Source organism: Aspergillus puulaauensis, chromosome 1, assembly GCF_016861865.1.
Source record: "Aspergillus puulaauensis MK2 DNA, chromosome 1, nearly complete sequence".
NCBI lineage: Eukaryota > Fungi > Ascomycota > Eurotiomycetes > Eurotiales > Aspergillaceae > Aspergillus > Aspergillus puulaauensis.
Genome location: NC_054857.1, coordinates 2749291 through 2770613, shown reverse-complemented (window position 1 = coordinate 2770613; position 21323 = coordinate 2749291). Strand labels below are relative to the sequence as shown.

The window sequence follows — 21323 nt, the reverse complement described above, 5'->3', positions numbered from 1 at the left end:
ATTGCTTCTGGAGTAGTTAGTAGATACTTTAATGCGGGTAAATAATACTCAGTTCATACCTGTTTGCTAGTAGACCAGTATTCAAGTGGAGCGTGGTCTAGGTGCCCTATTCATGGGTAGAACCACCAGCAGCTCCATTTCCATTCTTCAGTGCAGCGAACTAAGATTCACTTTGGAGAAAAGACACTTACCTGCCAGTTCCAGCAACTATAGAAAATCCCACCGGCCAAGGAGATGACTTTAATGTCCTTGGAATTACGCTGCCAGCTGCTACGTCCAGCCTCCTAGTACAGTCGGCGAGCCTCGGCCTCTCTCCACACGACCATGGCCAACTTCTCGAGATATATAAGAAGGGGATAAACATGACTATCAGTATTAGCCTAACTCTGTCTAGACGACTCCGAGTGCTGCGTCCTGCCCTTGGCGTCAGGCATTTCAATCAACCCCTTTCGCTGCCAGCGCCAACATCCCACTCCCGTCTGGTGTTTCATTCTATCCTGACCCTCTGCTGCCAGAATCGGAACAGCTGGTCGACGAAGCTGCTGGGCTACGTGCTAGCTTATAAGACGATTCTATAACACGTATCGAGTATAAGAATGATTCGTTGAATATCGACGAGAGATACATAGTTTGCCATTGAAGCCCACCGCATCGCTTCAAAGTCCACCGCATATATACCCTAAAGCCCTTCTCTACCAGGTATATCTATTTAAGAGCAAGAATCACTCCCAGAAACAAACGTCCCATCCGAGTTCTCACACCCACACTCTCCCGAGTTCGGGTCCTTGATGCAAGTCGTTCCATAGCCACTCTCCTCTCCCTGACTCCCCCAGTAAAAGACCCAATAGTCGGCGTCTTCCTCGAGCGCATCGCTAGAGGGCGCCTCACAGGTGTACGCACTGCAGGTACCGTAGGGCGCACCGTTGTTCTCGTCGTATTGGTGGTCTGTCTGGAAGACGGCGAAGGTCTGGGTTTCGGAGGTGCGGGTGTTGTGCGAGCACTCGGCTGCTTGGATTGCGGTGGATACTTTGGCGCCTGTTTCCTGTTAGAAGAAGGATATACTGTATTAGGGGTAGTAGGGGACTTACTCTCGCAGTTCAGGTTACTGGGTTTCTTGCCCTTGGTGTTGGATGAGGCTGGGTCAAGGGTGGCCGTTACGAGAGCCGGGGCGGCGAGGGCGAGGAAGGTAATGAAGTGCATATTTGGTAGTAGATTGGATAGTCAATATTGTTGTTAGGCCCATGTTCCAAACTGGGGGTTATATAGGCGTCGGGAGAACATCGGTCTAGACCAACAGCAGTCCAGACCGCAGGCTGAAACGAGTGGAACTTGTCATTTCAAGGACTTGCGGGCCGGGCCCATTCGAGCTGTGCAGAATACGCAAGCTGTTTCATGTTTGAGCTTGAAACGCTCGCAAGGACCGGCCGTGTCGTGAGTAGAGTGTTGTGTGTTGTGTCGATTTAATCTTGGACTTGTATAGTGGCATGTCATGCTAGATAGTATTGTTATGCTGCCAGCGTACGCAAAATGTTGATTGTTATCAATCAAGACTTGGTTACAAGGTCTCTGGCCAAATTGAAGATAATCTGCCGCGACCTGTCAATATCCTCCGACGCCTTGCCGCGATGCTCCCTGAGACCAGCGCATGGCTTGTCAAGAACAGACCAGATCTTAACGAACTTGCCATGCAAAGACTGACCGGCGCCTAGATTCTTAAATGCCTGTTTCATGGCCTTGACACGTCGCAACCTGCTCACGTCCTTGCTGGTCAGAACATCCATCTGGCCCACATCCAGGGAATATTTGGCCCCAATAACCGCAAGCCAGAGCACCAACGCAGCCAGCCCTGAAGCCAACGCCGTTGAAACCGACGAGCCCGTGAATGATTTGTCGTCGTCAAGGCCGCGGAACCGCATATGTCTATTGTTAGCCCGCACGACATCAACCCCGGGGAAGATGTAGTCGACGTTATCCTGGGGCACCATGTTGTAGGCATGTCCGTCTGCCTGGGAGGCCCCTATACGGAAGAGCTTGTCGGGCCCCCATGCGGTAGGGTAATGGTCGCCGGAGAAGTTTCCTTGGTCGGGCGAGGAGCAGAACAGCAGGATATTTTTCTCCTCTGCCTTGCCCAGGACTTTGTCGAACTCTGTTTTGGTCTTGCCCTTGGGTGGATCCACGGTCCAGGACATGGACATGACATGGACGTCTTTTGCAACGGCAGCTTCGATGGCCTATAGAATGTTACATCAGTTGCCACCAGATATACTAGCACCAAGCACATACCCGTATTACAGACTCAGGCTTGATCCTAGAGGACTGCGTTTTGGGGTCCCTGTCCGTGTCCAGCCTGATGGGATATATCCTGGCCATGGGGCACACCCGCAGAATCATATGAGCCATAACAGTGCCGTGGCCGCGTTCAGACACATACCACTGCTTTTCGCGCTCGTTTGGATCATGATGATACGCAGCAAAGCTCTTGCCATGCATGATGCGGTCGCGGAATTCCTTTTCCAAAAAGTCAACCCCGTCGTCAATCAGGGCCACCCTGATTTCGTCGCCCGGGTGGGACACTCGCCCGATGTTTGCCATTAGTGTTTTGAGCTCGTTCGTGAATGTGTCGATGCTTTCAAGCCATTTGTGGACGGTCACCGCGGACTGGCCTGTGCTGTGTCCATCGGCTGTCGTTATTGTCCCACCACCCGCACGGCCATCTGTGTCGATGGCCAGGGTCTGCTTTGGGATTACTTTGATTTTAGCAGATGTGCCTGATTTCGAACTCTTTTCCATCTCTGGCCCTGGTAGGCTTGACGAGGATTTGGCTTCAGGCATGACTTTTGCGCTGGCAGTTTCTGGGGCAGGCACGGGCGTTTGGATTCGCGTTATAAAGGCGTCAACCTTGGTCTTAGATCGATGGCAGGTCTTCTGAATTAGCATAGTCTAATATTGAGTAAACAGTAAAGTGATACACACCTGGTCATAATACAAGTAGATCCGCTCCAAGCTCTTCAGCTCTCGAAGACCGCTAGGCTCAGCCCAGGCTCTCAGGACGGCATTATTCCCTCCCCAGTAGAGATGCAACTCTCTCACATCAGGGCAGGCATCATAAAGCATTTCCGGATCCAAGTCTGGCTTTGACCAGTCCAGGACATCGACCCGGAGGCCAGACAGACAAGCCTCGATCGCATCGTCGGCGTGCGAATCTTTGGTGTCGTCAACAATGAGGTTGATTATATGCTTCACCTTCTTGTCCTTGAGCCAGCTGAAAAAGAACATGAGGTCCTTGCGGCCCCTGGTGTTGAATTGGTAGACTGCCTTGTGCTGTTTGATGCACTCGCCCCGAGGATCTGGGGTCTGTCGCAGGCGTACCGTGGGGAACTCTACAAACTGCAGCACGTCGTCGAACCGGGTCTGCTGGAAGTTGTCGTAGAAGGTGTTGGGGTCTACGTTCTCCGTGGGCAGGCCGCGATAATCGAAGTAAAGCTGGATATCTGTGATGGGTTAGAGATAACATACTTGGCCAGGTGAAGAACGTACTGTCTGGATTCGAGCCATAGAGAAAGCGAACAGCCTGAGAAAAAGTCCTGGTTCGCAGACAGTGTAGCTTCAATTCACTGCGTATCAGCTCCGACCACTGTTCAACTTTCTCCTTGGCCTGATCCTTGTCCCTGCTCTCCTTCTTGATATCTGTCGCGACCGCTGTAGCCACTGGTGGCACGTTGAAGGTACTCGACCGGTGCAGGCCTGGTTTGCGTAGTTCGTCCTCCTTCAGCTCTTCTGAAGCCTCTGCAACCGTTCGAGTGGCGCCCATGTTGGCTCTGTCTCGTGCAGGCATCAGTTGAGAGTTCCCAATTGATCGATTAGCCCCCCGAGTGTTCATTTCGGCTTTGCTTGATTCCTTTCGACTGGCCTTATTTGGTTGCCGGCTGGAGCTGGGAGCTGGTCTCATTTCCTCTCTGGTTTTCATATGATACTGGTATACTGACAGATGTTCCTTGTCTATCTTAACGTACGTGTCCAGGGCATATTCGGAGTTGGGTGATGCGCCATCCCCGGGCTCCCCGCGCGCAATTAGGGCTTTGATGATCTTGAGACTCCCCTCGCTCGAGTAGTCGTATCTGGCCGCGCGATGCAGCGGCGTCCAGCTATTCCCGTCCGTTGCATTGACGGCTTCCGGACTGGCATATTTAATCATCGACGTCAGGAGAGACGTGCTGCGGATGCGATGCTTCAACGCCAAATGCAGGCAGTTTTCCCAATCCGCTGGACATGCAGTCGCAATCGCCTTTTCCAACTCCGGCCTGGGGATGGGATTTTTAGAGGTCTTCGCGAGAAACAGGTGCTTCCTCAGTAAACCGACGCGTTTCGCATCCAGACTCGTCAGTGCCAGGTAGAGGGGTGTTAGCTTTTCGTCATTACGGGCAGTCCACAGCTTCGGGTGATACTGGATCGTGCACTGGATCGCCTTGCCCAGGTTCTCTCGCTGCTTCTTGTTGTCATAATCCTCCGTCATCAGGATATGGAGGATGCTATCTCCTTTCCTCTCCGAAGTGGCGCCTAGATAGGGCCAACGGTCTGAATTCTCCCCAAAGAGCTGCTTAGTGTCGGTGTCGGCCCAGTCCTTCTCCTCGAAGCCTTTGATGGACGTCACGATGTGCTGCAGCTCGGTGTGATTCGTCGTGGAATAACGGTCATCGTCGCTCTCGCTTTCGTCGTCGCTCTTGTCCTCTGGGTCGCTCTTATCTCCTGTACCGGGGCTCAACACATCTTGTTGACCATCGTCGGTAGCGCCCTCTGCTGAAGGCTCCACCTCTAGTGTTGTCAGGTCGTTGGAATCAACCATATCTGGCCTTATTTACAGTGTATAAACGGAGGCTGTAGCTGTTGGTAGAGAATTATAAAAAGAATTCGCAGGTTTACCAACCAACTGCTCGGGGACTGATGCGAACCCCGTCCATCGATCCTGTTTGCTTTCCGATTTCACGCTATATGTCCCATATACAGTCCGTACGGGTACTGCATAGTATTGCCCATTCGACCTATTACAGACCCTGTCCACTGGGGTCAGCTGGAATCGCGCACAGCAGACGGCCAGTGATATCGAAGACAACGCCACCAAACCAGGAAAGCTGAATATACCCTGCAAGCTAGCCTCGCTGCGCCCCGTTTTGCTTTTTAACACGGTCAATGATTTGCTGAAAGTGGAGGTGTTTGTTCGCTCGACAAGGCTGGATAAGGATATTCTCGTGTGCTGACATGGACGAACTCCTCAGCGAACAGCAGCCAATAACTCAACTCCATTATCGATACCATTTCCCTAGCTCTTATTGGCGTCTACATGTTTGATAGCCCCAGAGATGACCGTGGTAAAGGTGACATCGTCCACCTGTGCCAGATCACCACCACCCCCCAGGTTCAGCACATTGTACTCCCTCAGCCTGTTCGTGGCCTTCATCCCTGGATCGAAAAGCACCGGATCATCTTTGGGCTTCCCTCCAAACAGCCTCTTGATCTTCGACTTTACGTCCACATCACTCTTGATCTCAACGGTGCACCGGAACTTTGCCTGCATTGGCCGTTGCAGCAGCACACCCACCCGCAGATATCCCGGCACCCCCGTCCCCATCGTCTCATTCTCCCTCAGCTTCCACTGCACTGCATTGTCCGGATCATAATCAACTCCGATCCTGCACGACGACCCGCTAATGTACGTGGCATCCGAGGTCTGGCGCGTCACCACCTCCTCATATTTCCTATCCAAGGTGATTTGAGCCGCGTTCAGCACGCTCCCAGAGACACTCGCACCCACCCCCCGCGTAACGGTCTCAGTCTGTGTCGTCTCAAGCACACTATAGGTCCCATTAAATGATAGCCCCATAACCCCGGGGTGATCATCGTCATCGTACTCCCCCAAGAAGGTAACCGTGATCGTAGCCGCCTTGATGTGCCCGCCGCCGTTGGCGCCGCGGTCGAACCGGAACCCAAACACCACCAGGCTGGCGTCGGAGTCTTGGCTCTCTGGTAGGTATTTTCCGTGCGCGACGTCCAGGAGTGAGCATTTGACTGCCACCCCTCGCCGGTCGTCGTGGACGGTCTCCCGCTGGAAGGGGCGGGCTGGGTTGTTGCGGGCGTCGAAGTGGAAGCCTCCTTCGCCATCGTCTGGAGCGAGCGATATGACGAAGGCTTCTAGAGGATCTTCAGTGCTTTCGCCGAGTGACATTTGATAGTCAGCTGTTTGGTGTATGGAGGTCAGCTCGGACGATGAGTGGAATAATAAAGCATCTGGGACATCGCATCGATTATACGTATGCTGAACTCCTCGGCACATGAACATGAGTAGGAGGATTGGGAACCTGGTAGTTCTATGCAGCCTCGTCCACACCGGTAACCTATCTGACAAGGTAGACTAATACCTGACATGCAGCACTATAGCAAGGGCTGTAATATTTGCGTATTGACCAGAGAACAGCCCCGCCCCGTTCGTCAGTCACACAGGAGGATGCATTATCTCGCTCAGTATCCTCTGCAAGTATGCCACCTAATGGGATTGCAGACAAGTGAGCTACCTTATCGCCAGTTCAACCCGATCCCTTCAGAATTAAGTCGAGCCACCATGTCAGAGCTGGAGCAGCCTGCCGCCCCCATAGATGAAGACAAGCTACCAATACAAACGGAATACCACGCTCAACCTGTCCGAGATGTACCAGAGTCTGATCCCAAGCTGGATATCCGGGATGACGAGACATCCGGGCTCATTACGCTGCAACGCGGCACATCGAACACGTAAGTTGGCGGCATATAACATTCTGGATCCCAACTGAGCTGACCACACCAGATACGTCGTTCTCGTGCAAGGGATTGCGAACCTGGAATGGAAATCCCAGAAGCGATGGGAGACTTGGATGCCCTGGTTGGACGGCATGGGGTTGAAAGACGACCATACGGTCAAGGCCTATCACTATGACATCGCCAGTCAGGATCCTGCGATTTTCAGCATCACTGGGATTGAAAAGGAGGCTGGAAAACTACTCGAAGGCCTCACAAGTAATGAAGAGCAAGAACCCACCAGGCGATATATATTTGTGGCTCTGGACATTGGAGGAATCCTAATCAAGAAGGTCAGACTGCCGCACCTTAATAGGCAGTATCGTCTCTAACACTGTCAGACCCTCATCTCTGCCAGCCTGGAGCCGACCAAGTACGGTGATCTGGACTATCGCACATCCGGTCTGGTATGTGTCCATCCACAACACATTTCATCAAGAATTCTTTAACATAAGTGTGACTAGGTCTTCGTTAGCTGTCCACACCGGACTTCTACGATCGAGGAAGCAGAGGACTATATCGGAACTCTCGTCTCACTGAACTCGCACTTTCCCTCCAATTCTATGCGAAAGATCAGGGAGTTGGCACAGGCAGTCCAGGCTATCAACAGGGATTTCCTTGAAACAAAGTATCTGATCCGGGCAGTGATTTGCAATATCGTGTCTCCCAGGATCAGAAACATTGTGACGGAAGATAAGACTGACAATAAAAGCGAAGCCGATAGCGACAGTGATAGTGATAGTGATGAAGAATCAACCGTGGAGGAGCAATCAGTAAGACACCCTCAGCGAACTGATGTAGTGAATATTAACAGGCACCTGGCAGGTTCCAGACGCTACACCGGAAGATACCCCAGCAAGCCTCCTAGGGAGCAGCTGCTCGTGGTTCGCAATTCCATTTGAGCTCGTCCTTCCCACCCAGATATCATACCTAGAGGTGACTACAGCCTCGATCCGCTCAGATGCAGAAATACTATCGCCAGAGCATTCCGGCAGACTCAAGCTCGCTCTCGACGCAGCCCGGAATGCCGAAATGGACATGGCCATGCACTGCGTTGCTCTATCTCGCGCGCCGCCTCTCTACCCACCTGAGCGCCTGTTATGCGAGACGCCACTAGGAGACTGTCCAGAGGCCCTTCTTACGTCCGATCCGTATAGGCAGTGGTTGGACCAGCGTGGAACCTGCGTTCTACACTTACATGGGACGTCTGACGTCTCTGCCATGACACAGCAGCTCGCTGGGCGTCTCAACAGCTGGAAAAATGGAGAAGACAGTGCCGTCTTTTTCGAATTCAGTCGTCGCGATATCCGATTCAGGAGCATAAAGGCCTGTCTCTCGTCCATGCTTGCTATCTTGTGCAGTCGCTTTTGCCACCTTTATCCGAAATATATCTGTGACCTTATCGAGGGCGCGTACTGCAAGCACGATGCGATCCTGGACAACCTTTACGCCGCCCTCATGAGCATCCGAATTCAGGATAATGGTCGCGGTTTGACATTTATTGTCAATCGCCTGGAAGAGTGCGATGAATCACGGGAATGGCTGGTGAAAAGGCTATCAATGCAGAGGAATCATCATCATCGATATCGCTTTGCCTGGATTATCAGTAGCCAGGGGAGTGACGCTATCAAGTCGGATTTATCTGGATGGCCGGCCATTGACATCGACGGGCATAGTCTGACAAGAGACATGCACCTGCAGGATCAATTACCGCTGCCCCCCTACCTGGCCTGCAGGTTTTGGCCTTTCAGTGAGGGAGAGTTGGCCATTCTGGCCTCGCTGCAAAGTGAAGCTGTGCATGATTCGGTAGCAGATACAGCGGACGGTAAATCCCATGCCGTCATGGCACGCAGCTGTCTGAGGTATCTAAGAGACCCAGCAGTGCAGGCCCAGATGCAGGCCCTCTGCAACAACGCAGCCCTAACCCGGCCGCCGCTGTATACAGACCACCAGAAGCTGATTTCATATGCCACCTCGTACTGGCCACTCCATTATCAGCTTTCCGGCGACGACCGCCCATTTCAGAGCGCTGTTGACTTTTTTGCTGATCCCCCATCGCGAAATACCTGGTCTAATGCTCAATACCTACTTTGTAACCCAGGGTCCTGGTTAGAGCGGTGCTATTTGTCTCCGCTGCCTCTCATGGCAATGCACGGATTGGATGACCTGGTTTCCGAGTGGCTGGGTCGGGAGGAAGACTGCAAGCTTTTACAACTCGACGGCGCGCTCGCCGTGCGTGAGGCGGTGCGCCGGGGCCATGTCTCTACCGCTAGGTTGTTATTAGCAGCCGTAGACTTGAACGAGTTCGCGCTTGCCGATGCCCTCACCGCAGCAGCGTCCTTTGGAGAAGGTGGAATGATCCACGAGCTCGCAGAGAAGGCATCCACCATCGACGGATTCCAATGGCCCAGATTGCTGCTCATGCGCCTGGCCTTTCTGGGCTTACATAGCACGGCGAGACTCCTCCTCGACTCGGGGGAACAGGTAGATCCTCCAGATCAGGCCCATGGCTCGGCTTCATTACACAGTGCCGCTTTCTGGGCTCATGAAATGACCCTCCAGGTACTGCTAGCAGCGAAGCCAGATCTGAACTACAGCAATGAGAATGGGGTCACTGCTCTGCATTTCGCGGCCCTCTTGGGAAGCGCCGACAGCATACGTCTTCTTCTCGAGGCTGGTGCTGCTATCGAAGCCCAAACAGACTACAGCATGACGCCACTCCAAGTAGCTCTGCATGCCGGGAATATTGGCGCGTTTGAGATATTACTCGAGGCTGGAGCGGACCCTAACCAAGGTAAACATGGTAGATGGGACGTAAAGGAGGAGATGAAGCCTCTGTTTTACTGTGCTTACAATGGACTTGTCGAAGAGACAAAACTTCTATTAGCTTACAAGGCCGACATTAACGTCAAGTACTGGGATGGGAAACTGTCTGCGGCATACTTTGCGGTTGACCGTGGCCACGTAGAGGTGGCGGAGCTGCTGCTTCAGAGCGGAGCGGATGCCAATGAGAACCCTCCACGCTGGGATTTGATTCTGTTGGCAGCAGCTTCTGATTCAGATGAGACAAGAAGTCTGGCGATGGTCAGGCTTCTTCTGGATCACGGCGCGCGCATCGAGGACGAGGACAATAGTAGCTCGTGGAGAAGCACTGCTCTGTCTCGAGCATCCGGAACAGAGAACACTGAGGTTGTCAAGCTGCTGCTGGATGAAGGGGCCGATGTTAACCACCGTGGGAAAGGCTCTGACACCCCTCTATACTCGGCGTGTTACACCTGCCAGCTAGCAAATGTGAGGCTGCTCATCACCTCCGGGGCAAATGTCAACGAGGAGCCCGAAGATCCGGATGAGTGGAGTCCTATCCACGCATGCTACGATAGTGCAGAGATTGTGAAGACCTTGCTCGACAACGGGGCAGATCCCAGCAGACTCGCAGGTCGCGAAAGCTGTCTACATCTGGCCGTGAGGAATCATCAAGCGGACACCGTGCGGGTCCTGCTGGCGCATCGTCCAAAGATAGATCTCGAGTTGACCGTAGAATCCCCTGCTTATGACGAAGATGATAACTACACGGCCTTGTGCGTTGCCTGTCATAGTGTAAAAAGCGCCAAAATTGTCCGGAAACTGCTGGACGCTGGCGCAAATGCTAACCATCAAACCAAGCTCGGAAAACGGCCGTTAGACATCTGCGTCCAGGCAGGCTCAACGGCCGTGGCCAGGGCGCTATTGGAATACCGAGTCCCTGTCGACTCCGTTGATAACGACGGGAATACACCGCTACATCATGTATCTTCATCCACAGAACGCGGTCTCATCGAGCTCCTCGTGCGTGCTGGTCTTGATCCCTGGGAACTCAACGACAAGGGAATCACACCATTTCGCAGGGCCGTCGAGGTAGGCAACTATGCTGTGGTCAAGTACCTGCTTTCCAGAGATTCTATTCACAATCGGTTTCTTGATGGATCCCCGAGTCTCGTTCGATCCGCCTGTCAGAATGGCGACCTGCAGACCCTAAAAGCCCTGGTGAGCGCCGGTGCAGATCTCAGAAGCATTGACTCCATGCCTGGCGCCACTGGCCTTCTTGTAACGGCAATAGACAAATGGAAACGCCCTAATCAGGAGCTCGTTGAATATCTTGTCACGACAGGCGGCGTCAATATCAACGGTCCCGGGCTATTTGGTTATCCCCTGATAGCCGCCTGTGTCCGCAGCCATGAGGAACAGGTACAATACCTATTGAACCATGGGGCGGACGTGAATCTTCAAGACTCAACCGGCAGGACGGCCCTGCATGTGGCGTCGGTGCGCGGTGTACTAACGGTAGTAGAAGCCCTACTCTCCGCCGCTGGAGAACATTCTACCGCGAGTGCAACGCCAAAGGACAGAATGGGCAGGACTGCCGTGCACTTCGCCGCTGCCAGTGGTAACTGGGACGTATTTCAGCGCGTCAGCAGTCTTTACGATGCGAAAGAACTCACAGAGCCGGACTATGATGGCTGGACACCGCTGTTCTGGGCCTTGCGCAATCAGAAGTCCAGCGCTGATATAGTCCAGCATCTCATCGAGCATGGAGCTGACCCCTGGGCCCGGGATCAAGACGGTAATGGTAGCTGGTCGCCAGTCAAACTTGCTAAGTACATTGGTGCGCCTGAGGACGTCCAGGTAGCTCTTCGAGATAGCTCTCCGAGAAGAGATAAGAACAGCTCCGAGGAGTTCTCCCATGATTCCCAACCGGCACAATACCAAAGTGGATGGGTGTGTGATAGCTGCAGATTGGTAAGTACCCTTGACTGCCCGGTCTTGCTTCCTGTGTTGCAAACTTGCTTACCCAACCTACCCCAGGGCATATTTGGAATCAGGTATGCGTGTCAAACGTGCGAGGGCTATGACCTCTGCTTTCGCTGCTATATGTCGCGCGAACGATTCCACTCCGACCATGCACAAGATCGCTGGGTTGAGAAAGGGTCTGAATTCGAGGACGATACACCCTCATCGGACAAAGGGGATGACGAAAGCATCGCCAGTAGTAATGAGCTTTCGCTGGTCTCGTCAGGCAGTGAGATGGATTCGTCTGATACAGGTTCGAGCTAGATATTCTCATGATGTTGATGACGCGGTGTTTATGGCCATCTGTTCGTTTGTATAGAATCATTGAAACATATTTGAATATATCTCCAGTAACCCAGCTTTGTATAAGAGTATTTGCCTTATTATCCAATACTAAATTTATGGCCATGTACGGATACGCCTGCAGGTCCATGGGCGAAATGTAGAATCCACAACTGACTCAATTGCCAACAATATTCCATATGATTTTCACAGTAACATTCTTCAGTTCATACAGTTCTATTCTTTATTTTCGTGCCATATCGTAGAACATCCACATCCCACCCATCAACACTTGGTGCACGGCCATCCAGGGGTACTCGCCAACCAGATCCCCTTAACCCTAAGTCCACCAGCTTGCCGCCCTAATCCTCGTCAGCGATAAAGAATGTTGTAAGAAAGAGAGCGTACGTCAAACGTAGCAACGATAGTATCCACGTAGTCCAAAGCCATGTCATACTCGAGGGCATGGCGAGCAGTATACCCATGGAGCAGGGGCGTTGCAACCGTGGCATTCCTTGCCGTTTCCTGGATTACACCTACAGAATGGATCCCATCTGAGGTATATCTCATGCGGAATCCCCGGAAGAATCTCGCATCGCACCGCACGTGGACGCCTCGCCCATCATACGGGCATCTAGACTGCCGATGATACCGCTTATCCCGTTCATACTTTGATACCTCGGCGACCAGCTCTTTAGAAGATAGCTGCGTTGCCTGGCGGATCTTTTTCCCAAGGACCACGCTGCGCCCGCTTTTATTGATAAACTCCAAGGCAACGATCTCGGTGGCGGCCTCTGTGTGCGGCCCCGGCCATGATGATGACGATTCCTGTTCGTATACTTTCGACCCCGAAACCATGGAGATCCCGACAGTATCCACGGAAACGAGTATGTCGGCAGACTCGATGCGTTTCCCTTTTCCGGCTGTCGACAATGTGTACCAGATGTCGTTGTGGTAACTTTGCGATGCCCTCCCATAGAACCCCAGCGGCGGTGCATTTAGCCCTTTGTCTGCATTGATCATATCCTCGATCCAATGCACTACTTCCCGGACTCTCATTGTTGTGTCCAGCTTGGCCCCGATATCTGAGGTGGCATGGTACAGCTGTCGCCAGTCGACCTGTCGTGTCTCATCATCCCATCCCATTCTAGGAGCCAGCCCCGCTCGCTGTCTCTGTCGCTGGCCGGGTGGAACCGCGACCTCCAGAAACCGTTATCGTGGAAAAGAACGGACATCGCGCGAGACGCGTAGCGGAGATTGAAAAAGGTGCCCGTGTCCAGCTGGATCGCGATGTTTGAGCGGAGCTCGATCGGGAGGCGTCGGAAGGGATCATGATCTATATCCATATCTTTCCTGGCCGTGACGGTTGCGGAGGGCATGGGCATGGGTCTTGCGTACTTGACGATCTCTGACAGAGAAGGAGGAAGACAAGGATAGTAGTCATTTGGGTCTGCGTAGGAAGGCTCTGTTCGTGGTCTCCAGTTTAATGATACACAGTCTATCTTTGTATCATATCTTTGTATGGTATAGCCTCACCTCTCGGCGGCGGAACGCTTCTCAGCACATCGTAGAGTGTTTCCACGCTGATCTGGCTAAAGTATCCCCAGGCGTACTGCCAGCACTGCTCATGCAGAATAAAGTACGATCCACCTGGATACCGAGGACTTTTATCATCTCGCGACGGCTGGTTGGTATCCGTCTGCCTCCAGTCAATGGACCGGTCTGGCCGCACGTTCAACGTGGAGCTGTGATGCTTTGTGAATATGTCTGATAGCTTGACTTTTCCGCGCCGGGCATACACTGTCTGCATAAGTAGGCGGTCCATCGAAGGGGTGGGGGAAGGCTTACGGACTCGCACGACGTCCAGCCAGACGGGGAATGCTGTGTCTGTTGGACATCCGCAAAGGATACACCTTGTAAAGTCTTCGGCTGGTGATACTACCACGCTAGACGGTTGGACCATTGTTGCTTTGGTGGTTGCAAGTGTTTCTGTCTGTCTCAGTCGGTGACGTACTCAAGTACTGCGCGAAAGTTTAACACTTCTTGGTTCTGCCATTATACGGCCGAAAGACTAATCTGAACAATAGATATTGTATTATCCTGTAGTTTGTCTCTGGTGACATGGTTCCCAGATGCGATCGTTCCATAATGGACCTGGGGTGTTGTTTATATACTCATGCTTCTTCGGTACTGCCAGCGGCTGTTCGGGCTGTTGTGAGTTGAGGACCTGGATGTCCTCGTTATTCATCCTCGAAGGCAATATATGTGATGACAACTCCGATCTTGCCGGGTTAGTTGACTACATTTATGCTCTGAAGCAGCACTGGACAGCCGCCATCTAACTACAGACAATACGGGCTTCTAAATAGTTTAACGCGCACCATGAATTTCAATTCCAATTGTCTGGCTCTATAATAGACGGAGGTAACACAGGAGGGATTAATCAATAGAGCAGACAGACACCCAGACGGTATTCAGTATTCAACTAGGAGTTTTGTAGATACAGAATATAAAGCTTGAGTCTTCTCATGACCTCTGAGAGTACTCGTATATGTAGCACCTAGATCATTGTAGATCAACGACATAAGGAAAGTTCTGTTACGGAAACTTACACTCCAAGGCAGGGATCTTGCAAGTGTGTCACAAGGCACACACTATCGCAACCATGCAGATACCTTCCTACAACCCCTGGATTGAGATACGAACATTGAAGAGGCATGAACTTGTGGGAACCCTGAATATACAGAGTACAACAGCTTGGGTATAACTATGCTCACGCAAGTACGTTCGTAAGCTGTCCGTGGTCGAATATTATACTGTGATGCGTAGAATCGGGCTAAGCTAGGGCTTTCATCTGCTGAGAAATACCAGTATATGCTGAAATCACAAAAAGGCCGCCCTCACTTGGTTAAACTCTTCTAGAATCCAAAGATCCAGAACACTTCCACTACCATTATCCAATGTGCCGACCAGTACCAGGGACGGACTTTGCATTGCTTAATGGAACCATTTATTCTTCTTCTTCTTCTCATCCTTCTTCTCTTCATCCTTCTTTGTCTCAGTTTTCCGTGCTGTAGTGTTCCCTGTCTCGAATTTGTGCATGAGAGCGCCAGCCTCAGACTTCGAAAGTCCATGCTTCCCAGTGAACCCAGTATCTGGGAACTGGTCTGAAGCCCTCATGGGCCTCTTGTCGTCAATGAGACGGCCAACCTTATCCATCGGAAGATCATTTTCCAGCGTGGCCATCATCTCTGGCGATGACCATTGGCGCCGTCTCTCTTCCCCTGCGGGCGCATTTGCCATGGCCTGCTTGTTTCCCTCATGGCGCTATAGTTGCGTGACAACCGGGTCAGTGAACGTTGAACCTTGAAGGGCAGACATTGCTAAGACGCACGAGCTTCATAAATTTGTGGTTGTGGTATGCTGCCTGGGCGTTTTGGACCGAGCCCATAGGGTTTGCAAAGGCCGTGGTGGCTCCTGCGGCTACAGCAGCGATGTCTGCGACGCCGGCCCCGCCCTCATGCGTCTTGTAGGGGTCTTTGGACATGCCGGGTAGTTGAAGCAAAAGACGGTAGTGTTTTATGATGAAGACGGGCTGAATGGTAGTAGAAGTCGAGTGATCAAGAACGGAGAAAGGCGTGCTTATATACCTTCTCCCCTCTCCCCTCCTCCACCCGAATCCTGTTCATAGTCCAAGCACTCATAAGCCCTGCCTGCTCACTTTGCATCCAATGGATAAACGCAGGCCAATTTACCGATGCCAAATACGAGCCCGGGCAATGCGCGAAAGGCTGAGCCTACTTAAACCAGCCTTGTCCACGAGCCGTGATAGTCAAATACATCATCCAACATGCTTACGGCCCTTATGGATACAGGCAACTGAGTACTGCCAGGAAGAGGGACATCACTGTCATCATCACCCTCCTGCTCAACGGTCCAACCTCATTCGCTGCTAATCTGTCTAGTTCTTAACCAGGCTCCTGCAAACCCGTACAGCCAGGACACCGCAGTTCATCCCCGGGCTGGATGTTCAGCTCGATTCGGCGACAGTTAGTAGATTTGCGCTGGAACATTAGGATATCTCGACGATGGCATCCAGGACACTTATTACTGTATCGTTTAGGTAATAATTAAGAGACAAGGCGCTAAATCAAGTGGCAGCCTGGTTCACGCCCAGCCTTTTCGAACGCCCTGCTCCAACTAGTCAGTTGTTCCTCCAATCGCAACCTCGCAGTGTGCCCTAATTTGGTCACGGAGCAGTGTCCTCAGCGTAGGACTCACGAAGGCTCTGGCGTCTTATTGATCTCAGAGCAGGCCCCTTTCTTCTTTTTCCCACGATCGTCTCGACCCGTTGATCAGCAGTATGTATCACCACATTTGGAGACCGCTGTTCGTGCTGGTAGCTGGGATGTTCCCAGCTGGTAAGAGATGAACCCTAAACTCTTCCTTTCCAACATCGCCAACTGACATGATTCGCAGCCACTGCGCAAATATGCAACTCACCCAACGGCTCCTACTTCTTCATCGAGAACCAGCCTCAGCTGGACTCGCTCGCAGGCGCATGCACCACCCTCAACGCATCAGTCAACATACTACCCCCCTACGACGGGCCCTTCTACCTCCCCAACATCCGCAACATCAGCGGCACGATTGAATACCAAAAAATGTACGATGCTTCACGGTCCGTGCCGATGCCAACATCCATCGACCTCCCGGACTTGGAGTTCTGCAAATCCGTATATCTCGGCTCCCTGCCCTCGCTGCGCAATGTGTCCATGCCGAAATTGAGGACGGTGGATTGGGGCTTGTACGTGGACAATGCGCCCGAGATCGATTTTCGGGCTGTGCAGACGGCCGAGTATGCGTCGTTTACTGGGGGGGATTTGTCGAGGTTCGTCTTCTCTTGCAGCTTCTTGGCTTTCATCGAGTAACCGGGGTGAGTGAGGGGATAGAGTCCGTCTTGATTCACTGCGTGAGGTGCGCCAGAGACTTTTCCTTTGCAATAAGAATGCGTGTAATGAGAGTATCACTGCGTCGAAGCCGTTGGGTATCTCTCTCCCTCGGCTACAGTCCGTAGGGACTGTGGGGCTGGGCGGTCGAATATCAAGGCAAGCTATACAATATCCATCTGAGTATTCAGTACTGACAAGTGTTTAGCCTGGACATGCCACAATTCACCGAAGTGACTGGGAACGGCGGCGAATACTATGGGTTCTGGCTTGACACCCAAGGAGGCCCGACTATCAACCTGACATTCCCTCAACTTCGAGGCGTGTACTCCTTCATGGGCCTGACTGGTGAGATTGGAAAGTAAAAGCCCAGCCTTCTTTCTAGTCCTCCAGCTCCAACTAACCACCGCAAGTCTCTCAATGCCGAACTTCAAAAACACCACTCAATCGAGATTGACACTCAACGCCTCCGCCTCTGCGCTCGATATCAACCTCCCTATCGAGTACGCTGATGAGATCCAGTTATACGGGAACATCTCGAGGTATTCTATCAACTCCATCCATTGTCTCGTCCAACTGAACCAACATGACTATCATAGTGTCCAACTCCCCAACCTCAAACACATCGACAGCCTCGGGATAAACTCCAAGCTCGATATGAACTGCGACTCCACCCTAGACGCCATCTCAACGGCACTAAATAGGACTATCGGGCCCGGAGACGCGCTATCCTGCACATCGACGCACAAGCCAACCGGCGGGCTCAGCAGCGGCGCCAAAATCGCGATTGGCGTCGTGGTTGGTGTTGTTGGACTAGGTGCTATACTTGGAGGGCTGTTTCTGTTGAGGAAGAGGAGAGCTAAGAAGTAGCAGCAGCCGGAGATGAATCGATTCGCTGACGTATGAGACCACGGTCGATGGTTTCTGCTCCCTAGAGATTCTGTCTCCATGCGTCCAACTGATCCGGTGTCTTTATTTAGAGGTGAAAGCAGATTCGCTCTCTCATGGTATGCCTGGGTAAACGGGCACCTATCCGGAGCCTCTTCAAAGTGCCAGTTATATAGATAAAGACTGAGATGGATTAACCTGTATAATATAATAGTTCCATAACCTCTGCCTGCTGGACTAGATAATACAACATTCCATTCCCAAGTCTGTATAGCAATCACTAACTCTACTAGTCCATGTACATACTCTAATGAGCCTGCAGATTATGTTCCTCAACAATATTCCAATACGACTTCGCCGAGCGAGAGCGCCACGCCTTCCCAGCCCAAATCGTCAAGAAACAGGTGCCCCAAATAGCCGCCCCCAGGCAGCCGACTAGGATAAACGCATTCTGCAAGCCCATGTTGGAGATCATCGGGGAGATGGCGTAGGTGATGACGAATCCTAGTAATTCTCTTAGTACATTACCTAGCTCTCACTATAAGCAATGGGTAGGGGGACAAACCCATCGTATTCCTTATAAGAATAACAGCAACGATCGCCTCACTAGCCGCCTCTTTATAGCAGTCAATCACATAGTTCAACGCAATAAGCGACCCCATCGGCAGGGTCGCAGAGATAAATCCAATCCCAAACACCAAGGCCACCCAATGCAGCTTATGCGCAGCCCCAATGCCGTAAAGGAAGAATCCTGCCGGGTGCAGGAGGAGCGGGATCACGCCTAACCACAGGCGGTGCTCAGGCTCCTTGATACCATTATTCCGGCGAGCAAGGAATTCGGCAACGGCGTCGCTTAGAGATCCCGCGAGGAAGCAGCCGATGGTTGAGCCGATTACGTTGGCGAGGTAGGTCAGGCCGGTCTGGTTGGTTGTGAAGTTGTAGGGCTCGCTGCCGAAGTTCTCGGCTGTTGTGGCGTTGAGGACGTTGAACCAGGCGAGGATACTGCCGATGAGGATCCCCGAGAACCAGATTACGGGGTAGCGAAGAAGACCGAAGGGGAGGAGGGAAAGCTTTAGGGAGAATGGGGGCTGGTCGGGGGCTCGGAAACCCCAGAGGCGTAGGGTTCGAATGTAGCGGCGCCACTTGGAGTGGGATGGGATTGATATTTCGCCAGGCGCGATATCAACTTCAGCTGGAGGGAGGTCTTTCTCCCCTGCAGCAGGTTTATGCTGCTGCTGCTCGATGTCCTTGGATGAACCAGCCTGCAGGAACTCAACTGGCCCCGTTTTCCGAAAGAACATGGTCTCTTCGAACGAGAAGAACATGATAACAGTGGTTACGAGGCCAATGATAGTTCCAATCCACTGAATCCAGTGCCAGCTCATGTTCTGGGCAATGTAGCCACTGGCAATCGGGGCCAGAAAGGCTCCATTGAAGAGCGTCCACGTATAGGCGCTCATGTACCCGCCTCGCTCATGGGTGAATGATAGATCAGTGACCAGGATCTCGACGAGCGTCTCGACAGGAGCATTGGAGATGCCCATTAGGATGCGGTTTGCGTACCACTCGCCGCTGGATTGGACGTATGCAGACCACAGCACGGTGAGAGATGTTGCCAGAAGCGAAGCAAGCAGGACCTGGCGACGGCCACAGTACAGCGCCCAGGGCTGCACAATCACGTTCCCCCATCCGAGAAAGAGGTACATGAGCCCGACGCCCGTGGTGATATTGGCCATTGGAATCCCGGTCTCTTCTTGGATCATGGGGTAGGCTGGGGCGAGGGCGCAGGTGATGGCGACGCCGATGAAAGTCCACAGCACTTGCCACACGCGATTGTGTGTCTTTCGGCGCCATGACCAGTTCAGGGGGTCGTCGGGGTTGGAACTGGGCTGGGGAATGAGGACGATGTCGGCTTTTTCGTTGCCGTGCTTGACGGACAAGTCGCCGCCAGCGTCAATGAGGCGGACAGTGCCTGGGACAGGCAGATCAGACATGATGGTAATCAGAAAGTTGGATGCATTGGAATGGGACTGCAGAGGGATACCCCGGATTATGAATGAAGACGAAAGATAAAGAAGGATTGATTGGCTGCTCCAAGTCGCCCATCTCCGATATCTGCACCCCGCATGGATCCGACAGGCTTGATTGGTTACGGTCGCTTTGGTCCGTCGCTCTGGTCCGTGAGATAACATTGCACACAGAGCGTGATATTCTTAGATTAAAACTGTGATATCTAGATTATGTCTATCGGATTGTGTACCCCCCATCAGCAGCAAAGGCTGCCCCTTGTACAAAAGTAGCTTTACTACTACACAAAAACAGAATGCAGTCCGCAATCTCATCAGCAGTCCCAAGCCTAGACAGATCATAGTAGTTAGCCCTATCCAAACGATTGCGTTACCGGAGTGCACACCTTCCCAACGCCTGCATGTTGATTTCCGGCCGATAGTATTCCAGGATATGGTCGATCATGGGAGTATGGATAACCCCGGGGAGCACACAGTTTACTGCCATTTGTCAGAGAAGGGCAGAAAGGACTGATAGAGAGACTTATGTACTTCGGATATTGTCTGCAGAGTACTGTGGGCGCATCAGCGAGGGATCAACCTATACTAGAGATAGAGTACTCACGTCAATTGCATCAGCCTGTGTGATGCTGATTGCGGCTCCTTTAGCACCGCAATATGGCGCTGCAAGTATCGTCAGTTGACCATGGCAGTGCATATATTATACAGCATCAATGTAAGGAAGCTCACCAGCATTAGGCCTCGCGACCTGTCCAAGAACACTCGCAACATTAACAATCGCCCTGCACAGATACCATCCCATTAGCCATTGCAACAGGAAACACCAGTCATATTCTTTTACCCCCTATTCCCCGGCCGTCCATCATGAGTCCTCAACGGCTCCTGCGTACGCATCTGCCTTATCACCCCCCGACACGACAGCCAAAGTCCCTTATAATCCACCGAGTTGATCCTCTCGAACTCCTCCAGCGTCGTCTCGTGCGACCTGCGCGGGACACTCATCAGACCCGCCGCATTAACGGCGTAATCGATTCGCTGGAACTGGCAGACTGCGCGCTGGACCATGCCCGAGACGGAGGATTCGATTGTAACGTCTGTTGGGGATACCTGTACCGAGACGTCTTTGTGGTTTGATGTGATCATGTCGTGTGTTTCTTGTAGGCCGTGCTTGTTTCGGTCTGCTAGGATGAGCTTGCGGCAGCCTTCTCTGGCGAAGAGGCGGGCGGTTGCGCGGCCGATGCCTTTTCTGTTAATATTGTCTCATACTGGGGGAATGATAGATATTCGTTTATGAAGATAGAGGGAAGGATTACCAGAGGCAGCACCTGTGATGAGAGCAACGCCGGGGAAGAGTGTAGCCGTGGCCATTGTCGGTGAGTGGCTGTAAATGGGGTTGAAGATTCTTGGGGCTCTATACGGCTTACTGGGGATAGCAGGCTCGATATAGACTGTCCTGTTTGCAATATCGAGAAAGTGAGTCAAGTGGTGGTGCGCTCTGCCCCGTCGCTCTGGTCCGTCGCTCATG

General features: G+C 52.4%; 10 protein-coding genes across 10 annotated transcripts; 3 read left to right on the top strand and 7 right to left on the bottom strand.

Moving 5' to 3' along the window:
- Window positions 1-709: 709 nt before the first annotated feature.
- APUU_11080S (uncharacterized protein) lies at window positions 710-1200 on the bottom strand (the record flags this gene model as incomplete). The annotated part of the gene is made up of 2 exons (XM_041694324.1): window positions 710-1035; window positions 1089-1200. The coding sequence occupies 2 exons, from the start codon at window positions 1198-1200 to the stop codon at window positions 710-712; spliced, it is 438 nt and encodes a 145-aa protein (XP_041550446.1).
- A 344-nt stretch (window positions 1201-1544) lies between these two features.
- Window positions 1545-4843, bottom strand: APUU_11079S (uncharacterized protein; the record flags this gene model as incomplete). The annotated part of the gene is made up of 4 exons (XM_041694312.1): window positions 1545-2231; window positions 2284-2922; window positions 2974-3491; window positions 3538-4843. The coding sequence occupies 4 exons, from the start codon at window positions 4841-4843 to the stop codon at window positions 1545-1547; spliced, it is 3150 nt and encodes a 1049-aa protein (XP_041550445.1).
- A 474-nt stretch (window positions 4844-5317) lies between these two features.
- On the bottom strand, window positions 5318-6220 carry APUU_11078S (uncharacterized protein; the record flags this gene model as incomplete). Its single annotated transcript, XM_041694301.1, has 1 exon — window positions 5318-6220. The coding sequence occupies one exon, from the start codon at window positions 6218-6220 to the stop codon at window positions 5318-5320; it is 903 nt and encodes a 300-aa protein (XP_041550444.1).
- A 393-nt stretch (window positions 6221-6613) lies between these two features.
- APUU_11077A (uncharacterized protein) lies at window positions 6614-11916 on the top strand (the record flags this gene model as incomplete). Its single annotated transcript, XM_041694290.1, has 6 exons — window positions 6614-6783; window positions 6836-7118; window positions 7167-7232; window positions 7290-7598; window positions 7651-11601; window positions 11668-11916. 6 exons carry the CDS (start codon window positions 6614-6616, stop codon window positions 11914-11916), a joined length of 5028 nt encoding a protein of 1675 aa, XP_041550443.1.
- A 245-nt stretch (window positions 11917-12161) lies between these two features.
- Window positions 12162-13897, bottom strand: APUU_11076S (uncharacterized protein; the record flags this gene model as incomplete). The annotated part of the gene is made up of 4 exons (XM_041694279.1): window positions 12162-12296; window positions 12343-13081; window positions 13129-13399; window positions 13471-13897. The coding sequence occupies 4 exons, from the start codon at window positions 13895-13897 to the stop codon at window positions 12162-12164; spliced, it is 1572 nt and encodes a 523-aa protein (XP_041550442.1).
- A 1034-nt stretch (window positions 13898-14931) lies between these two features.
- Window positions 14932-15481, bottom strand: APUU_11075S (uncharacterized protein; the record flags this gene model as incomplete). The annotated part of the gene is made up of 2 exons (XM_041694268.1): window positions 14932-15261; window positions 15329-15481. 2 exons carry the CDS (start codon window positions 15479-15481, stop codon window positions 14932-14934), a joined length of 483 nt encoding a protein of 160 aa, XP_041550441.1.
- An 816-nt stretch (window positions 15482-16297) lies between these two features.
- On the top strand, window positions 16298-16865 carry APUU_11074A (uncharacterized protein; the record flags this gene model as incomplete). Its single annotated transcript, XM_041694257.1, has 2 exons — window positions 16298-16355; window positions 16414-16865. 2 exons carry the CDS (start codon window positions 16298-16300, stop codon window positions 16863-16865), a joined length of 510 nt encoding a protein of 169 aa, XP_041550440.1.
- Window positions 16866-17098: 233 nt separating this feature from the next.
- APUU_11073A (uncharacterized protein) lies at window positions 17099-17753 on the top strand (the record flags this gene model as incomplete). Its single annotated transcript, XM_041694246.1, has 2 exons — window positions 17099-17244; window positions 17297-17753. The coding sequence occupies 2 exons, from the start codon at window positions 17099-17101 to the stop codon at window positions 17751-17753; spliced, it is 603 nt and encodes a 200-aa protein (XP_041550439.1).
- A 325-nt stretch (window positions 17754-18078) lies between these two features.
- APUU_11072S (uncharacterized protein) lies at window positions 18079-19765 on the bottom strand (the record flags this gene model as incomplete). Its single annotated transcript, XM_041694235.1, has 2 exons — window positions 18079-18275; window positions 18337-19765. 2 exons carry the CDS (start codon window positions 19763-19765, stop codon window positions 18079-18081), a joined length of 1626 nt encoding a protein of 541 aa, XP_041550438.1.
- A 250-nt stretch (window positions 19766-20015) lies between these two features.
- On the bottom strand, window positions 20016-21166 carry APUU_11071S (SDR family NAD(P)-dependent oxidoreductase; the record flags this gene model as incomplete). Its single annotated transcript, XM_041694224.1, has 7 exons — window positions 20016-20127; window positions 20185-20278; window positions 20330-20351; window positions 20403-20461; window positions 20528-20580; window positions 20640-21039; window positions 21112-21166. The coding sequence occupies 7 exons, from the start codon at window positions 21164-21166 to the stop codon at window positions 20016-20018; spliced, it is 795 nt and encodes a 264-aa protein (XP_041550437.1).
- Window positions 21167-21323: the final 157 nt, after the last annotated feature.